This window comes from Rissa tridactyla, chromosome 22 (assembly GCF_028500815.1).
Source record: "Rissa tridactyla isolate bRisTri1 chromosome 22, bRisTri1.patW.cur.20221130, whole genome shotgun sequence".
Classification (NCBI taxonomy): Eukaryota; Metazoa; Chordata; class Aves; order Charadriiformes; family Laridae; genus Rissa; species Rissa tridactyla.
In genome coordinates, this window is record NC_071487.1 from 2,257,484 (window position 1) to 2,273,695 (window position 16,212).

The 16,212-nt window shown below is 66.1% G+C and overlaps 2 protein-coding genes across 4 annotated transcripts; one reads left to right on the forward strand and one right to left on the reverse strand.

Annotated features, from left to right (window-relative positions):
- Positions 1–226: 226 nt before the first annotated feature.
- On the forward strand, positions 227–10,750 carry JAK3 (Janus kinase 3). 3 transcript variants are annotated; one of them, XM_054181752.1, is made up of 25 exons: positions 227–333; positions 1,068–1,174; positions 1,635–1,847; positions 1,957–2,080; positions 2,212–2,323; positions 3,004–3,149; positions 3,234–3,516; positions 3,613–3,735; positions 3,832–3,989; positions 4,244–4,355; positions 4,618–4,804; positions 5,532–5,653; positions 5,745–5,876; positions 5,987–6,071; positions 6,164–6,297; positions 7,164–7,299; positions 7,409–7,560; positions 8,665–8,815; positions 8,909–9,048; positions 9,339–9,528; positions 9,608–9,732; positions 9,904–10,076; positions 10,157–10,274; positions 10,405–10,515; positions 10,600–10,750. In XM_054181752.1, the coding sequence occupies exons 3-25, from the start codon at positions 1,643–1,645 to the stop codon at positions 10,714–10,716; spliced, it is 3,336 nt and encodes a 1,111-aa protein (XP_054037727.1). In that variant the 5' UTR covers positions 227–333; positions 1,068–1,174; positions 1,635–1,642; the 3' UTR covers positions 10,717–10,750. The 3 variants fall into 3 exon arrangements, with proteins under 3 accessions (XP_054037727.1, XP_054037725.1, XP_054037726.1); XM_054181750.1 differs by having other exon boundaries at positions 228–333; positions 7,161–7,299; XM_054181751.1 differs by lacking the exons at positions 227–333; positions 1,068–1,174 and adding an exon at positions 1,382–1,479 and having other exon boundaries at positions 7,161–7,299.
- A 1,299-nt stretch (positions 10,751–12,049) lies between these two features.
- On the reverse strand, positions 12,050–13,078 carry B3GNT3 (UDP-GlcNAc:betaGal beta-1,3-N-acetylglucosaminyltransferase 3). Its single transcript, XM_054181755.1, has one exon. It carries the CDS (start codon positions 13,076–13,078, stop codon positions 12,050–12,052), a length of 1,029 nt encoding a protein of 342 aa, XP_054037730.1.
- Positions 13,079–16,212: the final 3,134 nt, after the last annotated feature.

The following is a 16,212-nucleotide window of genomic DNA, read 5'->3' on the forward strand; positions in this document are numbered from 1 at the left end:
GGGGGGTTCCCGGGGCGGGGCGGGATGGTCTCCGTGGGGAGCCCGGCCGTGACGGCGACGTCCTCGGTGGAGGCGGCGGACGGGGGAGAGGGGCCGGCCGTGCCTCGGGCTCCTCCAGCCCCCGGGGCGGGCTGCGGGGAGGGACCCTCGGGGGGGAGGACGGAGCCGTCGGGGGCCGCATCCATAACCCCTTCCCTCCCGCACGCCACGGCGGACCCGGGGCCACCTCGAGCGGCGGCACGGCTGTGTGTGTCCCCCCCCTCCCCGTACCCCGGCGGGGGGGACCCCGGGGACGGTGGGACGGCTCCGGCCGCGGGCATACGTGGCACCCAGGTATGGGGCCAGCGCGGCTTCCTTGTTCCCCCGCACAAACGCGGCTTTGTCTCGCCCGCCCAGCCCCCAGACAGGTTTGTCCCACGGGGAATTCTTCAGCCCAGAACCCCGGAGACCAGCCTGGGGTTGGGAGCGGGGACAAGCCCCGACGACGTGGGGACAGAGCCGCCACAGGGGCACCATCCCCACCGAGGTCCTCGGGGTCTGGCTCCAGCCCTGGTGGCCTTGTCCCCAACACCCGTCCCAGAGGACAGAACCCCCTTCCCTGCCTCACCCCCAGCTTCGCCTCCGCAAAGGGAAAAGCAACCGGCGGCGGCTGCTGGGCCCGGCCACATCCGCCAGCGGGTGCATGCAAGGCTGCACGGCACCGGGGGCCAGGCACGGCGGCCCCAAAGGCACGATGGCACCGGCAGCACCCAGCCCCTCGCCCCCACATGGTGGGGTGGGACAGGACGGGGCTGGGATGCCCTGGCAGAGCATCGCCCATCCCTGCGGTACCCACCGCACCAGGACCAGCGAGGTCCCTGTGTCCTTTGGGATGCCCAGCACGAAGCAGGATGCCCGGGGCTCCCTACCCCTGCACCCCCCAGCTGGTCCCTGCTACCCCCTGGGGTGTCTCCTCTCTGCCCCCCACCCCGTGCCCCCTCCCTTGCCAGGAAGCCAGCCGCCGCGGAGGCTGTGGGCAGGAAGGAAGTCACTGAGGGGTTTTTTGTGACTCTCTCCTTCGCTTGCAGGCTCCGAGCAGCCGCCTACGCAGCCCAGGAACCCCGACCCAGTGGCACAGCCCTGCCCGGGACCCGCTCCCCAGGGTCGGAGCACACGGGCGCTGGCACGGCAGCAGGTACCGCACCGGCACGGGGGGGGTTTCGCAGGGTCCAGCCAGCCCAGGTGGGCACAGGGATGGAGCCGAGTCCTCCAGGCCCACGCCTGGGAGCGATGCAGGGCATGGGCGCCCAGCCCTGGGCCGGCTGGCGGGGAGGAGCGGCCATGGGAGGGGCTGGGGAGCGCGGGTGCATCCACATGAGCAACCACGGGACAGGCTGGGGAGGGTGGGTGCATCCACATGCCCGGAGAAAGGGCTGTGTGCCTCAGTTTCCCCTTCATCCTTCCCAGGACAGGCTGACCCCAGTCCTGGAGATGCCGCAGGTTCGGCTGCGGGGTTTTACCCTGGGGAGGGGATGACGCCGAGGGAAGTGCGTGGGAAAAGGCATGTGTGGGGCAAGGTCACTGCCATGGTGGGGCTCACACTGAGGGGGACAGTGCCACCAAGAGCCCGGTGCTGAGCCCCCGCATCCTTGCAGCGCCCACCATGGCCCCCCTGGGCGAGGACACCCCGCTGATCGGGGAGCGCTCCTGCAGCCTCTCCTCCACCGAGACCGGCACCCTCCAGGTGTACCTGTACCACCAGGCCCCGAACGCCCGCAGCCCCCCCGGCACCGCCGCCGGCTTCCTCACCTTCAGTTTCGGCGAGTACACGGCTGAGGAGCTGTGCGTCTGCGCCGCCAAAGCCTGCGGTGAGCATCGTCCCCCGGCACCGGTGGGCACCGGCCATGGGCTCCGTGGTACCGGCTGTCCCCGTCCTCGGCGCTGGGGGGGGGTCACTGCACCGTTCTCCGTCCCCAGGCGTGCTGCCCGTCTGCCACCCGCTCTTCGCCCTGGCCACCGAGGATCTCAGCTGCTGGTTCCCCCCCAACCACCTCTTCACCGTCGATGAGTCCCGCAGCCAGGTCGTGGTGTACAGGATCAGGTACAGCCCCCGGGGACGCGGCCAGCCCCAGCCCCAGCCCCAGCCCGGCTCCCTGGGGAGTCTCTGAGGGCTGATAGGGGCTGTGCGCTATGGGGGACGTGGCGCTGAGCCCCCTCCGCTCTCCCCATCAGGTTCTTCTTCCCCAACTGGTGCGGGCTGGGACAGTCCCACCGCTTCCAGCTGCTGAACGACCGGGCCAGCCCCGTCCTGGACTACCCCGTCATCGATTACCTTTTTGCCCAGGTGAGCCCTGCCAGGCTGGCATCTCTGTCCCCAACATGGGGGGCCACAGGTGGGGGTCCCGTGTGGCTTCTCGGGTGTGTGGTACGTGTTAACCTCAGTGCAGCGATGCCCTTCACCGCCCTGGGCCGTGCCGCCCTACTCCTCCTCCTCCTCCTCCTCCTCCTCCAGCATCCACTGGCCCCTGGCCACGATGCCTGTGGGATGTGGATCCTGCTGGCTAGCTTGGCTGGAGCTGCCCGTGGGCATCCCATGACGGGCGTAGGGCACCCCAGGTTGCCAAGATGAGGGTCTCTGTGTCCCCTGGGTGATGCATGCCCCACAGATGGAGCTGTCTCCGCTGCCCCCCAGGCAGCAGCAGGCAACCAGCACCCGGGGCAGGATGTGACTCCGGTGACTGCGGACACCGGGGCAGGATGTGACTCCGGTTACTGCGGACACCGGGGCAGGGGACTGGGGCTGGAGCCACCCCACCACCCCACAGCCAGCCCAGCGTGATGGGGGGGTCAGCAGGGGCCACCCTAGAAGCTCCAGTTAGCCGGGGGGATGCATGGACCGGGGGTCTTGGGGGTGCATCTGGTCTCCTGGCTGCAGCATCCCTGGGCAGGAGATGCACCCGGTGCGGGGAGCGGGGGGCTGGCATGGAGACACCCCGCCCCAGCCAGCCCCTGCACCCTCCCCAGTCCCGCAGCGATTTCATCGGGGGGCGCGTGGCGGTGGCGCTGAGCCTGCCCACGCAGGAGGAGTGCCTGAGCCTGGCCGTGCTGGACATGCTGCGCATCGCCAAGGAGAAGCGGCAGAGCCCAGATGAGGTCTTCAGCCACGTCAGGTGAGCTGGGGGCCGCGGGGGCCGCCTGGCACCCATGGGGACAGCCCGGCACCCGCCGCTGCCTCACCTCCCCCTCCCCGGCAGCTACAAATCCTGCATCCCCGAGCCGCTGCGGTGCCAGATCCAGCAGCACAGCTTCCTCACCCGCAAGCGCATCCGCCGCCGCTTCAGCAAATCCCTGCGGAAGATCGGGGGCTGCCAGACAGACGGACGCTACCTGAAGCTCAAGTACCTGCTGGACCTGGAGCGGCTGCAGCGGCGCTGGGCGGAGGAGAGCTTCCACGTGCGCTCGCCGGGCTCCGCCGCCGCCATCGCCATCCACGTGGCCGGCGAGAGCGGCGTCTCCTGGAGCTGCGTCGGCTCCGAGGTGAGGGCAGGCGGCTGCGTCGAGGTAGTGGGGGGGTGTCCCATGGCGTGGGGAGGGGGGGGGGGTGTGACGTGTCCCAGTCGTGTCCCCTCGCAGAGCCGCCAGCACTTCTGCGACTTCCCCGACATCGCCGACATCAGCATCAAGCAGGCGAGCCGGGAGGGCAGCCCCGTGGAGAACCGCGTCGTCACCCTCACCAAGACGGACAACAGGGTGCTGGTGAGGCAGGGGGGAGGGCACAGGGGAAGCCCCCATGGGGCTGGAGGTGGGGGGGTCAATATGGGTCTGACCCCCCCCTCCCTGCCCGGCCCCCAGGAGGTGGAGTTCCCCACGCTGCGGGAAGCCCGCTCCTTCGTGGCTCTCATCGACGGCTACTACCGCCTGACGGCAGATGCCCACCATTACTTCTGCAAGGAGGTGGCCCCCCCCCGGCTCCTGGAGGACGTGGAGAACCAGTGCCACGGGCCCATCAGGTGGGTGCTGGGACCCCTCCCCCCCCCCCGCCCCTTGCCACCCCCAACCCACGAGCGATGAGGGAAGAAATCACTCGGGTGGGGGGCGCAAGAGCGGCGGGCACCGGTCCCCATCCTGCTCGCTGGGCAGGTGATGCCCCGGCCACCCCGGTGCCCGCCGGGTGTGGGGACACCGTGGCGGAGGGGTGAGCAACGGGGGGGGTCCCTGGGGGGGGGGATCCGCTCTGTGCCCGACCCAGCCCTGCCCTTCACAGCTCTGAGTTTGCGGTGAACAAGCTGAAGGTGGCGGGGAGCCGGCCGGGGCTGTACCTGCTGCGCCGCAGCCCGCAGGACTTCGACAGCTACCTGCTGACCGTCTGCGCCGAGGTGAGACCGCCACGGCCACGGGACCAGGGTGCCGGCACCCCCCAGCACCCTGCAGGCTCCCGTCCTGGGTGCCGCGGGTGTCACCGGGAGCGGGGAGGGAAACGCGGGGCTGAGAGACCTGCTGCTCACAGGGACGGTGCCACCGGTGACGGCCCTTTGGGATGGGCACGGCACCGGGGCTGCCACGGGGACGCGCGGGGCAGGAGGGACTCGTTGCGGGGACGGGACCCCGTGCCGCTGAGCCTGGCTCTCACCCCCGCAGACCCGCTCCGGCCAGGATTACAAGCGCTGCCTGATCCGCAGGGACGAGGATGGGAACTTCTGGCTCTCGGGGGTGGCCCGGCGGTTCTGCAGCCTGCGGGAGCTGCTGGGCACCTACGGGCGCCGCGGGCTGCAGGCAGAGGGTGCCCGCATGCGCCTGGCTGCCTGCTGCCCGCCCCTGCCCAAAGGTGACGCCGCCGCGGCGGGGGACGGGAGACGGGGCAGGGCTGCGCGCACCCGCGGCGGCGTGACGTCAGAGAACAGGCTGCGTGACGTCACCGAGCCAGGCGATGTCATCAGAGTGTGGGCTGCGGGACACCCTAGAGGGGGGGCGCTGTGTGAGGTCACCGAGCCAGGCTACGTCACCACAGAGTGGGCTGTGTGACGTCACAAGGCGGGCTGCGTGAGGTCACAGAGCAGGTCGCGTGAGGTCACAGAGCTGGCTGTGTGACATCACGGAGCGGGCTGTGTGACATCACGGAGTGGGCCGCGTGAGGTCGCAGAGCCAGGTTATGTCATCATAGTGTGGGCTCTGTGACATCACGGAGCGGGCTGTGTGACATCACAGAGAGGGCCGCGTGAGGTCACAGAGCCAGGCTATGTCATCAGAGTGTGGGCTGTGTGACATCACAGAGAGGGCTGCATGAGGTCACAGAGCCAGGCTATGTCATCATAGTGTGGGCTCTGTGACATCACGGAGCGGGCTGTGACATCACGGAGCGGGCTGTGTGACATCACAGAGCGGGCTGTGTGACATCACAGAGAGGGCCGCATGAGGTCACAGAGCCAGGCTATATCATCGTAGTGTGGGCTGTGTGACATCACGGAGCGGGCTGTGACATCATGGAGCGGGCTGTGCGAGGTCACAGCGCGCTCCAGCCGCCCCTCACGGCCGTTTCCCCCCCCCCCCCCCAGATAAGTCCAACCTGCTGATCGTGCGGAGCGGCTGCCCCCGGCCCCCCGGCTCCCCCGCCGCCCCCCGCCGCAGCCTCAACCAGATGACGTTCCACAAGATCGACCCCCAGAGCCTCACGCGGGTACGGGGAGGGGGGTTTGGGGGGGGTGAGGGGGGGTCTGGGGGGTGCAGGCAGGGCACCCCCCCCCCCAGCATCCCCCCTCCCGCCACAGGGCGAGAGCCTGGGCCAGGGCTCCTTCACCCAGATCTACAAGGGCGTCAAGCGGGACCAGGAGGAGGACGGGTACTACCAGACCGAGGTGGTGCTCAAGGTCATGGACGGCAGCCACCGCAACTGCTCCGAGGTGAGGCGGGAGCAGCGCCCCCCCCGAACCCGGCACTGAAGAAGGGGGTGTCCCCCCCACTGCTTCCCCCCGCCCCCCCCCGCCCTGAGCCGGACTCTCCCCGCTCCCAGTCCTTCCTGGAGGCAGCCAGCATCATGAGCCAGCTCTCCCACAAGCACCTGGTGCTGCTGCACGGCGTCAGCCTCGGGAAGGACAGTGAGTGACCGTCCCCATTTGGGGCACCGCCGCGCTGACGGAGGGCACATGCCGAACCCGCCCCCACTGTGTGTCCTACCCCCCCCCGGCAGGTATCATGGTGCAGGAGTACGTCAGGTACGGACCCCTGGACCTCTACCTGAAGAAGAACCAAGGTGAGGGCAAGGTGACCACAAGCTGGAAGCTGCAGGTGGCCAAGCAGCTGGCGTACGCCCTCAACTACCTGGTGAGCCGGCTGCCGGCGCGGCACCGAGCACGGGTGTCCCGTCGTCCGTGTGTCCTGCAGCTCCTCTGTGCCAGCATCCCACAGCTCTCCCATGTCCTCATCCCACGGCATCCGCGTCCTGCAGCTCCAATGCATCCATGGGCCGTGATTCTTGTGCATCTACATCCTTCAGCACCTGTACATCCCTGTCCCATGGCTCCCACGTGTCCCTGTGCCACGCTCCCAGGCGTCCATGTCCCGTGGTCCCCATGTATCCCAGTTCCATGGCTCCCATGCATCCATGTCCCATGGCCCCCACATGTCCATGTCCCACAGCCCCCATGCATCTCAGTCCCATGGCTCCCGCGCATCCCAGTCCCATGTCGCCCATGCATCCAAGTCCCATGGCTCCCCCATGTCCATGTCCCACAGCCCCCACTCATCCACATCCCCATGGCCCCCACGGATCCCTGTCCCATGGCTCCCACGCATCCCAGTCCCATGGCTCCCACGTGTCCATGTCCCACAGCCCCCACTCGTCTGCATCCCCATGGCTCCCACACATGCCAGTCCCATGTCGCCCATGCATCCCAGACCCATGGCTCCCCCATGTCCATGTCCCACAGCCCCCACTCATCCACATCCCCATGGCCCCCACGCATCCCTGTCCCATGGCCCCCATGGATCCCTGTCCCATGGCTCCCATGTGTCCATGCCCCATGGCTTCCCACGTGTCCATGCCCCACGGCTCCCACTCATCTGCATCCCCATGGCTCCCATGTCTCCATGTTCCACAGCCCCGCGGCACCGGCTCAGCCCCCTGCATGGAGCTGCCCCACGGGCCGGGGCTGCGCTGAGGGTGCTGGTCCCTCTCCCCTCCCCAGGAGGACAAGAAAATCACCCACGGCAACGTCTCCGCTAAGAAGGTGCTGCTGACCCGGGAGGGGGACGCAGCCAGCGGCAGCCCCCCCTTCATCAAGCTCAACGACCCCGGAGTCAGTGTCTCTGTCCTGGCCAAGGAGAGTAAGTGCCAGGACTGACCCAAGGTGTCGAGGGAAGTGGGGGGGGGGGGGTGGGGGGTGGCAGGGCCTCCCCCGGTGGGTGCTGAAAGGGCCCCTCCCCGTCTCCCCAGTGCTGGTGGAGCGCATCCCCTGGGTGGCCCCCGAGTGCCTCAGTGACCCCAAGAGCCTGGCGCTGCCGGCCGACAAGTGGAGCTTCGGGGCGACCCTCTGGGAGATCTTCAGTGGTGGCAACATGCCCGTCAGCCTGCTGGAGCCCCAGAAGGTGAGGCTGCCCCGGCCCACTGCATCCCGACCCTCCTGCCCCATCCCACTGCATCCCGACCCTCCTGCCCCATCCCACTGCATCCTGACCCTCCTGCCCTCTCCATGCTGCCCCATCCCCCTGCATCCCAACCCTCCTGCTCTCTCCCACTGCACCCCGAGCCTCCTGCCCGCTCCATCCTGCCCCATCCCACTGCATTCCAACCCTCCTGCTCTCTCCCACTGCATCCCGAGCCTTCTGTCCCATCCCGCTGCATCTCAACTCTCCTGCCCTCTCCATCCTGCCCCATCCCACTGCATTCCAACCCTCCTGCTCTCTCCACTGCATCCTGACCCTCCTGTCCCATCCCGCTGCATCCCAACCCTCCTGCTCTCTCCCACTGCATCCCGAGCCTTCTGTCCCATCCCGCTGCATCTCAACTCTCCTACCCTCTCCATCCTGCCCCATCCCACTGCACCCTCACCCTCTTGCTCTCTCCCACTGCATCCCAACCGTCCTGTCCCATCCCGCTGCATCCCGACCCTCCTGCTCTCTCCCACTGCATCCCGAGCCTCCTGCCCTCTCCATCCTGCCCCATCCCACTGCATCCCAACCCTCCTGCTCTCTCCCGCTGCATCCCGAGCCTCCTGTCCCATCCCGCTGCATCCCGACCCTCCTGCCGCATCCCCCTGCACCCCAATCCTCCTGCCCTCTCCCTCCTGCCCCATCCCGCTGCCCCTGGGCTCTGCTCACTCACCCACTGCCCGGAGAAGACCACGTGCTGCTCATCCCACCCTGGGATTTCTCTGCCGGCCAGAGGCTCCAGTGACCCAGGGACAGCACCGGGGGGAGATGGGCACCCATGGCACCCTGAGATGGGGGTCTCGCAGGGCCCCAGAGCCCCACAGCCTCGGTGTGTGACGGTGGGGGCCACCAGGTCCAGCCCTACAGGGACCGGCAATAACCAACCCCCCCCCAATTTTACCTCCTGCAGCCTTTGGGTGATGCTCAGGGCTGGTGAGGAGCATGGGGGCTGTTCGGGGACTGCTTGGGGCAGGGGGGAGGGGGTGACACAGAGCCAGGCACCCCGCAGCCAGCCCCCAGCACCCTCTCCCACCCCCGCAGAAGCTGGATTTCTACCGGAGCAGCCTCCAGCTCCCTGCGCCCAAGTGGACGGAGCTGGCCACGCTCATCGCGCAGTGCATGGACTACCAGCCCGGCCGCCGGCCCTGCTTCCGTGCCCTCATCCGGGACCTCAACAGCCTCATCACCTCGGGTGAGCCCCGGGATTGGAGGGCGGGGTGGGGGGCGAACAGGCTCTGGACCCCCCCCGCCCCCCCACAGTGCCCTCACGGCCCACCTTCCCCAGATTACGAGCTGCTCTCGGACCTGTCACCCACCGACGTGACGCTGCGGGACAGTTTCTGGGGGTACGAGCCCCTCGCCACGTGCCAGGACCCCACGCACTTCGAGGAGCGGCACCTCAAGTACATCTCGCTGCTGGGCAAGGTAAGGCGGTGGGGGGGGGGGGTGGGCACAGACAGAGGGGGCCCCATCCCATGCACGACTTGGCGCACGAGTTTCTTCTAACGCCCCCTCCTTACCCCCGTTCAGGGCATGAAACATCCCCTACTCGCGGGGGTGGGGGGATGCTTTGCTCCATAAAGCTGAGAGATGCTGGGCTTGTGGGGGGGATCTGGGGGAGGACCATGCGTGGGGAACGTGGTGGGGGTCTCTGGGCCCCCCCCCCACAAAGCGCCCCATCACCCCGCGTCCCCCTCCCGCCTCTCCCTGGCCAGGGCAATTTTGGGAGCGTGGAGCTGTGCCGCTACGACCCGCTGGGCGACAGCACGGGGGAGCTGGTGGCGGTGAAGAAGCTGCAGCAGGATTCGGCCAAGGAGCTGCGGGATTTCGAGAGGGAGATCCACATCCTGCACTCGCTCCAGCACGATTTCATCGTCCAGTACCGGGGCGTGTGTTACAGCCGGGGTGAGCAGGGCGGGGGGCAGGGAGCGGGAAGGGATGCTCTGCCCGCATCCCGGCCGGCGGGTGACGGACGTGTGCGCAGGGCGGCGCGGGCTACGGCTGGTGATGGAGTACTTGCCCAACGGCTGCCTGCGGGACTACCTGCAGAAGAACCAGCCCCGCCTGGACCACAGGACCCTGCTCCTCTATGCCTGGCAGATCTGCAAGGTGGGACGGCCGGGGGAAGGTGGCAAAGGGTGTCCTGTCCTCCTCTGGTGGGGGGGATGGATGGGGACGGAGCAATGCCATGGCTCACCCAGGGGGTCGCGGTCCAGGAAGGGGTGAGCCCTGGGGATGCTGCTGAGTCCCAGCCCCAGCCAGCGGCTGCATCCTGCGCAGGGCATGGAGTACCTGGGGTCGCAGCGCTGCGTGCACCGGGACCTGGCCAGCAGGAACATCCTGGTGGAGAGCGAGACCCACGTCAAGATCGGGGATTTCGGGCTGGCCAAGCTGCTGCCGCAGGACAAGGACTATTACGTGGTGCGGGAACCCGGCCAGAGCCCCGTCTTCTGGTGAGGACGGGACGGGGAGGGGGGTGACATGGGGCTGCCGGCCCAGCTGGATCCAGTGCTCAGCATCCTCCCGCCGGCAGGTACGCGCCCGAATCCCTGGCAGACAACATCTTCTCCCGGGCATCCGATGTCTGGAGCTTTGGGGTCCTCCTCTACGAGCTCTTCACCTACAGCAACAAGAGCAAGAGCCCCTCGGAGGTGAGACCCCCCCGCCCTGTTCCCAGGGCTGGGGTCCCGCTGCCCCCACTCTGAACCCATTACCTTCAGGATGAGCCCCCCCCATCCGGCCACAGTGGTCCCCTGCTGATGGCCGTCCCTGTGCCCTCAGGAGTTCCTCCGCATGATGGGCACCGAGAAGATGACGCAGATCATCTGCCACTTGCTGGAGCTCCTCAAGGACAACCGGCGTCTCCCGGCGCCATTCGGCTGCCCGGTGGAGGTGAGAGGGGAGAGTCTCGGAGCGGGGTGGGGGTGCCCTGGGGGGCCACCCTGTTCCCCTGACGGCCCTGTCCCTTGTCCCCAGGTCTACATGCTGATGCTGAGCTGCTGGGTTTTCAGCCCCGGGGCCAGACCCACCTTCGGGGAGCTGGCCCCCAAGATCGAGGCGCTGCGGGACAGCCGGAGCAAAGCCCGTGGGTAGCCCCCCCCCCCGCCCCCCACGGCAGGGACCCCGAGCACCCCCCTCCCTCCCCAGCATCAGGCGGTGACGGAGGGACACATGGCCGTGGTGATGCTTCGATGTGCTTTAACAGCTGCAGGGCCAGCGGAGGGACCCCCATCGCCCCCTCCATGCCGGGCAGCCCTGCTTCCCCCCTCCCTGCAGCAGACAGACCCCCCCCCCCCCCCGCCCCATGCCACTAGTCTTTTACCCTCCCTTTCTGCCTGTCATTGCCCCCACCATGGCAGGATTTGGCAGGTTTCTAGTAAAATTTGGTAAATTTGCCATCAGGGCTGAGGCGAGAGGGGGGACACAGGGAGGGGGGGATGCACAGGGAGGGGGGGACACGGGGATCGGGTCGCTGTGGAGCTACGGGGAGGGGGGGTGAGGGTGCCCACAGGACATCCCAGCGTGGGGGTCCTGGGCTTGACACTCACCGCAGCCTTTCCCGGGGCGGGGAGGGGGGGGGGGTGGGGGTGGCTGCAGCGGGTGCCCCCACCCGAGGGTGTGGATGAACCCGTGTGCCCATACGGCCGCTGCAGCGGCTCTGCCGCGACGGCTGCCAGCACCCAAGCATGGCAGCCCGAGGCTCGGGGTGGGGTGGGGGGTGGCACCTGTGGCCACGGCCCCGTCCCAGTGGGTTTTGCTCCTCACCCCCTGTGTACGTCCCCCTCCCACGGCCCTGAGCCCAGCATGCGCCCGTGACACCGTCCCTTCCCGGCACCGAGCATCCCACCGGGGCCGAGCATCCCACCGGGGCCGGGGCTGCCTCCGCCGAGGGTCATCGCTGACCTCGCAGAGACCAGCGCAGCCTGTCCCGTCCCACCCCCGGCCCCAACCCGCTCGAGGACCTCGGGGGCTCTGCAGAGAGACCCCCGGGGCAGGGCTCTCACTGGGGGCAAACACCCGCCCCTTGCTCCCCCCCCTCAGCCCTGCTCCCCCCGTCCTCCCTGCACCCCCCGTCCCCCAGTAAGGTTCCAGACCCCACGTCCTCATTAACAACACAGGTTCATTTATTCTCCCCTCCCAAGTGCCTCAGGGCTCCCCTGGCCATGGGAGGGCAGATTCGGGGCAAAAACCAGGCAAAAAGGGGCCAGGGGCAGGATGGGCGTGCGGTGACGCTCCGCGGTCCCCGGGTGGGAGCCAGGGCTCAACACGGCGCTGCCCTCCCGGCAGATGCGCGGTGGGGACGGGGCTCAGCCCCGGGGACCCTGGCAGCGCGGCAGCAGCAGCATCTACGGGGGCTCCGGGGAGAGCCACAGCCCTGGGGGGTGCACCGGTGCTTCGCCCCGGCTCGTGGTCTTCCTCGGCCGCCCTAGAAGACGCTCACCTTCTTGCTGCAGTTGAGGTGGGGCTCGTGGATGGCCTGCCACATCGCCGCCATCTCGTAGGGCACGAAGCGGTGCACCAGCAGCATCTCCCGGTAGTAGCAGGGATCGAAGGGGTCGGTGTTGGCTGGTACCCCCATGCCCATGGTCCGGATGGCGGTGTGGGAAGCGGGCAGGAGCCCTGCCTTCTGCAAGCACATGCCCAGGTAGACGTCGTCAATGGGGAAGAGCTTGATGTCCCGCGATTCCCGGGCGATGACGCGGGCGGTGAAGCCGGACATGAGCATCCCGCCACCGCCACAGTAGGGCGGGTAGTGGTTGGAGGCCATGAGCTGCGTGGGCACGAAGTACTTGCTGCGCTGTAAACGGATGGGTCTGCTATTGATGAAGAGCTGCCCCACCATGAGATGCTGCTCCTCGCTGCTGCCCTGGGTGGCCATCGCAAAGTGGATGACGTTGTCCGTGTTGACGAAGACGTCGTCGTCCCCGTTGAAGATGAAGCGGACGCCGGGGCAGTGTTCCTCCAGCCAGGAGTGGAAGAGAACCTGCTTCAGCGTCAGGTTGAAGAAGGTGTCCTTGAAGTCCCACTGCAGCATGTCCCCGTGCTCCTCCTGCTCCAGCCGCAGCAGCCAGTTGAGCTTCTTGGCATCCCGGGTGATGGTGGTCACCCCCACGAGGAAAACCCGGCGGATTAAGGCTCCTTCGAAGGTCCTCTCCTGCCCCCAGGTCCTGCGGATCACCTCCCGCCGCTCGTAGTTCATCGGCGATGACTTGATGGCCAAGAGGAGGAAGACGTTGGGGGACCCATTGGGCCCCCCACACTTGTCGGGGACGCCCAGCAGCTCCGGGAAGAACCGGCAGTGCTGGTACCGCATGAAGTCCTGCACGTGGCCGGGCAGTTTGGCGAAGCCGTCGATCTTGTGCATCGAGGTGTTGGCCACGCAGGGGGCAGGGGTTGGCGGGGGGAGCCTGGGGGCTGACTGGGGGCTGGAGAGGGTGCTACGCTTGGGGGTCATGCTGAGCCACAGCCCATCATCGTGGTAGAACAGGTAGAGCCCCAGGAGCCCCACGGCAACCAGACCCCACAGCTGCAGCCTGTAGCACCACAGGGACGTGCTCTGCAAGAGATGGGGAGAGGGATGCGGCACCGGCCACCCCCGCAGCCCCCGGGCACCCGCACCCGGAGAGATGCCCCAGGCAAGGGCACAGCATCCGTCCCTGCGGAGCTGGACCACGGAGATGCCAGTACGGGAAGGGGAGAAGGGAGATTTCCCGGTGCCAGAGGGTCACACCATGCCACAGGCACCCAGAAAGGTGTCTGCTGCCACGCAGGGAGAGCCCAGGCTGGGCAGGGCACCCTTAGGGGCAGGGCAGAGCCCGAGTCCTCCAGCTGCACCGGGAAATGTGCAGCAGATCTGAAAAGAGCAATAAACCCCTAGTTCCGGGATGGGGCCGTTCTCCTTTGGGAAAGCAAACACAGGGTGCAGCCCCGAAACCTGGGGGAGGGCCAGCAAGGGCACGCAACCCCCCAGGACCCGCTGGCACGGGGAGCTAGAGCCAGCTCAAGGCGTAGGGTGGAGGTGACGGGGTGGTCCCGGGTGCCAGGAGCCCACCCGGGTTTGCTGCCATCAGCCTTCGCCTTCAAAGAGAAAGCTCCAGGACAGGGGTTCCCCCAGGAACCTCGGCAAGAGCCCAGTTGCCGCTTGCCCACAGGCACCGCACAGAGCCCGGCCAGCCGGGGACGGATCCGGCCAGTCCCTGCCCGAGGTGGTGGCCCCATCCCGGAGCACCAGCTCAGACCCCGTTGTACCACAAAGGGCCATAAGACACCCCCGCCCTCAAACGCCCCCGTACCTTGTCACAGCGCCAGCTCAGCGCCATCTTCACGCCGCACCTGTCCCCGCGCCGGGAGTGCCACGACCCCAGTGGCACAGGATTGACGTGGTGGGATGACTCACGTAGCTATAGTGCTGCCAGGGATGCCTATAGGCTCTTCAGGAAGGACAGGCGAGCAAGGCGAGGCGGGGGTGTGGCCCTGTATGTTAAGGAGTGCTATGAATGCGTTGAACTTAATGATGGTGCTAATGAGACTGAGTGTTTCTGGGTAAGAATCGGGGGCAGGGCTAACCAGGTGGATATCGTAGTAGGAGTCTGTTATAGACCACCCAACCAGGATGAGGAGGCAGACGAAATATTCTATAAACGGCTGGGCGAAGTCTCAGGATCGCGAGCTCTTGTCCTCGTGGGGGACTTCAATTTGCCGGACATCTGCTGGGAATACAATACAGCAGGGAGGGAACAGTCTAGAAGGTTCCTGGAATGTGCTGGGGATAACTTCCTGACACAGCTAGTGAGAGAGCCAACTAGGGAAGGTGCCCTGCTGGATCTGTTGTTTGTAAATAGGGAAGGTCTTGTGGGGGATGTGAAGGTTGGAGGCTGTCTCCGGAACAGTGACCATGAAATGATAGAGTTTTCGATTCTGCGAGAAGCAAGGAGGGGGCTCAGCAGAACTGCTACCTTGGACTTCCGGAGGGCGGACTTTGGGCTTTTCAGGAGCCTGGTTGACAAAGTCCCCTGGGAGGCAGTCCTCCAGGGCAAAGGAGCCCAGGAAGCCTGGATGATTTTCAAGAAGGAAGTCTTAAAGGCGCAGGAGCAGGCTGTCCCCATGTGCCAGAAGACAAGCCGTCGGGGAAAAAGGCCGGCCTGGCTAAACAGGGAGCTAGTGTTGCAACTTAGGGAAAAAAAAGAGGATCTATGGCCTCTGGAAGGAAGGGCAGGCCACTCAAGACGACTACGAAGAGGTAGTGAAGCTATGTAGGGAAAAAATCAGGAGGGCCAAAGCCCAGCTAGAGCTAAACCTGGCTTCTGTTGTCAAGGACAACAAAAAAAGTTTCTATAAATATATTAGCAATAAGAAGAGGACTAAGGATTATCTCTGTCCTCTAGTAGATAGGGCCAGCAACATAGTGACCAAGGATGAGGAAAAGGCTGAGGTACTTAATGAAGTCTTTGCCTCAGTCTTCAGCAGTAGGACCAGTTGTTCCCTGAGCACCCAGACCCCTGAGCTAGAAGACAGGGATGGGGAGCAGAATGAAGCCCCCGTAATCCAAAGGGAAATGGTGAGGGACCTGCTTCAACACCTGGAGGTGCACAAATCTATGGGGCCGGATGGGATCCACCCAAGGGTATTGAAAGAGCTGGCGGAGGTGCTCACCAGGCCACTTGGTATCATTTATGAGCAGTCCTGGACAACCGGGGAGGTCCCAGCTGAGTGGAGGTTAGCAAATGTGACACCCATCCACAAGAAAGGCCGGAAGGAGGATCCAGGGAACTACAGGGCAGTCAGTCTGACCTCGGTGCCTGGGAAGGTCATGGAACAGATCCTCCTCAGTGCCATTACACGGCACATGCAGGAGAACAGGGTGATCAGGCCCAGTCAGCATGGGTTTGTGAAGGGCAGGTCATGCCTATCAAACCTAATATCCTTCTATGATAAGGTGACCCACTTAGTGGATGAGGGAAAAGCTGTGGATGTTATCTACCTGGATTTTTGCAAAGCTTTTGACACTGTTTCCCACAGCATTCTCCTGGAGAAACTGGCTGCTCATGGCCTGGACAGGTGTACTCTTCGCTGGGTAAAAAACTGGCTGGATGGCCGTGCCCAGAGAGTGGTGGTAAATGGAGTTAAATCCAGTTGGTGTCCAGTCACAAGTGGTGTCCCCCAGGGCTCGGTGCTGGGGCCAGTTCTCTTTAATATCTTTATCAATGATCTGGATGAGGGGATCGAATGCACCCTCAGTAAGTTCGCAGATGACACTAAGCTGGGCGGGCGTGTTGATCTGCTTGAGGGTAGGTTGGCTCTGCAGAGGGATGTGGACAGGCTGGACCGATGGGCTGAGACCAATGGTATGAGGTTCAACAAGGCCAAGTGCCGGGTCCTGCACTTGGGTCACACCAACCCCATGCAGCGCTACAGGATTGGGGCAGAGTGGCTCGAAAGCAGCCCGGCAGAAAAGGACCTGGGGGTGTTGGTGGACAGCCGGTTGAATAGGAGCCAGCAGTGTGCCCAGGTGGCCAAGAAGGCCAACAGCATCCTAGCCTGTATCAGGAATAGTGTGGTGAGCCGGACTAGGGAAGTGATCATCCCCCT

Bases quoted from the DNA above. Each gene is read 5' to 3' on its own strand.
- JAK3 (XM_054181750.1), top strand. From the start codon at position 1,643: ATGGCCCCCCTGGGCGAGGACACCCCGCTGATCGGGGAGCGCTCCTGC. The intron at 3,990-4,243 runs GTGGGTGCTGGG...TGCCCTTCACAG, and splicing joins CAGTGCCACGGGCCCATCAG to CTCTGAGTTTGCGGTGAACA. The intron at 5,877-5,986 runs GTGAGGCGGGAG...CCCCGCTCCCAG, and splicing joins GCCACCGCAACTGCTCCGAG to TCCTTCCTGGAGGCAGCCAG.
- B3GNT3 (XM_054181755.1), bottom strand. From the start codon at position 13,078: ATGACCCCCAAGCGTAGCACCCTCTCCAGCCCCCAGTCAGCCCCCAGG.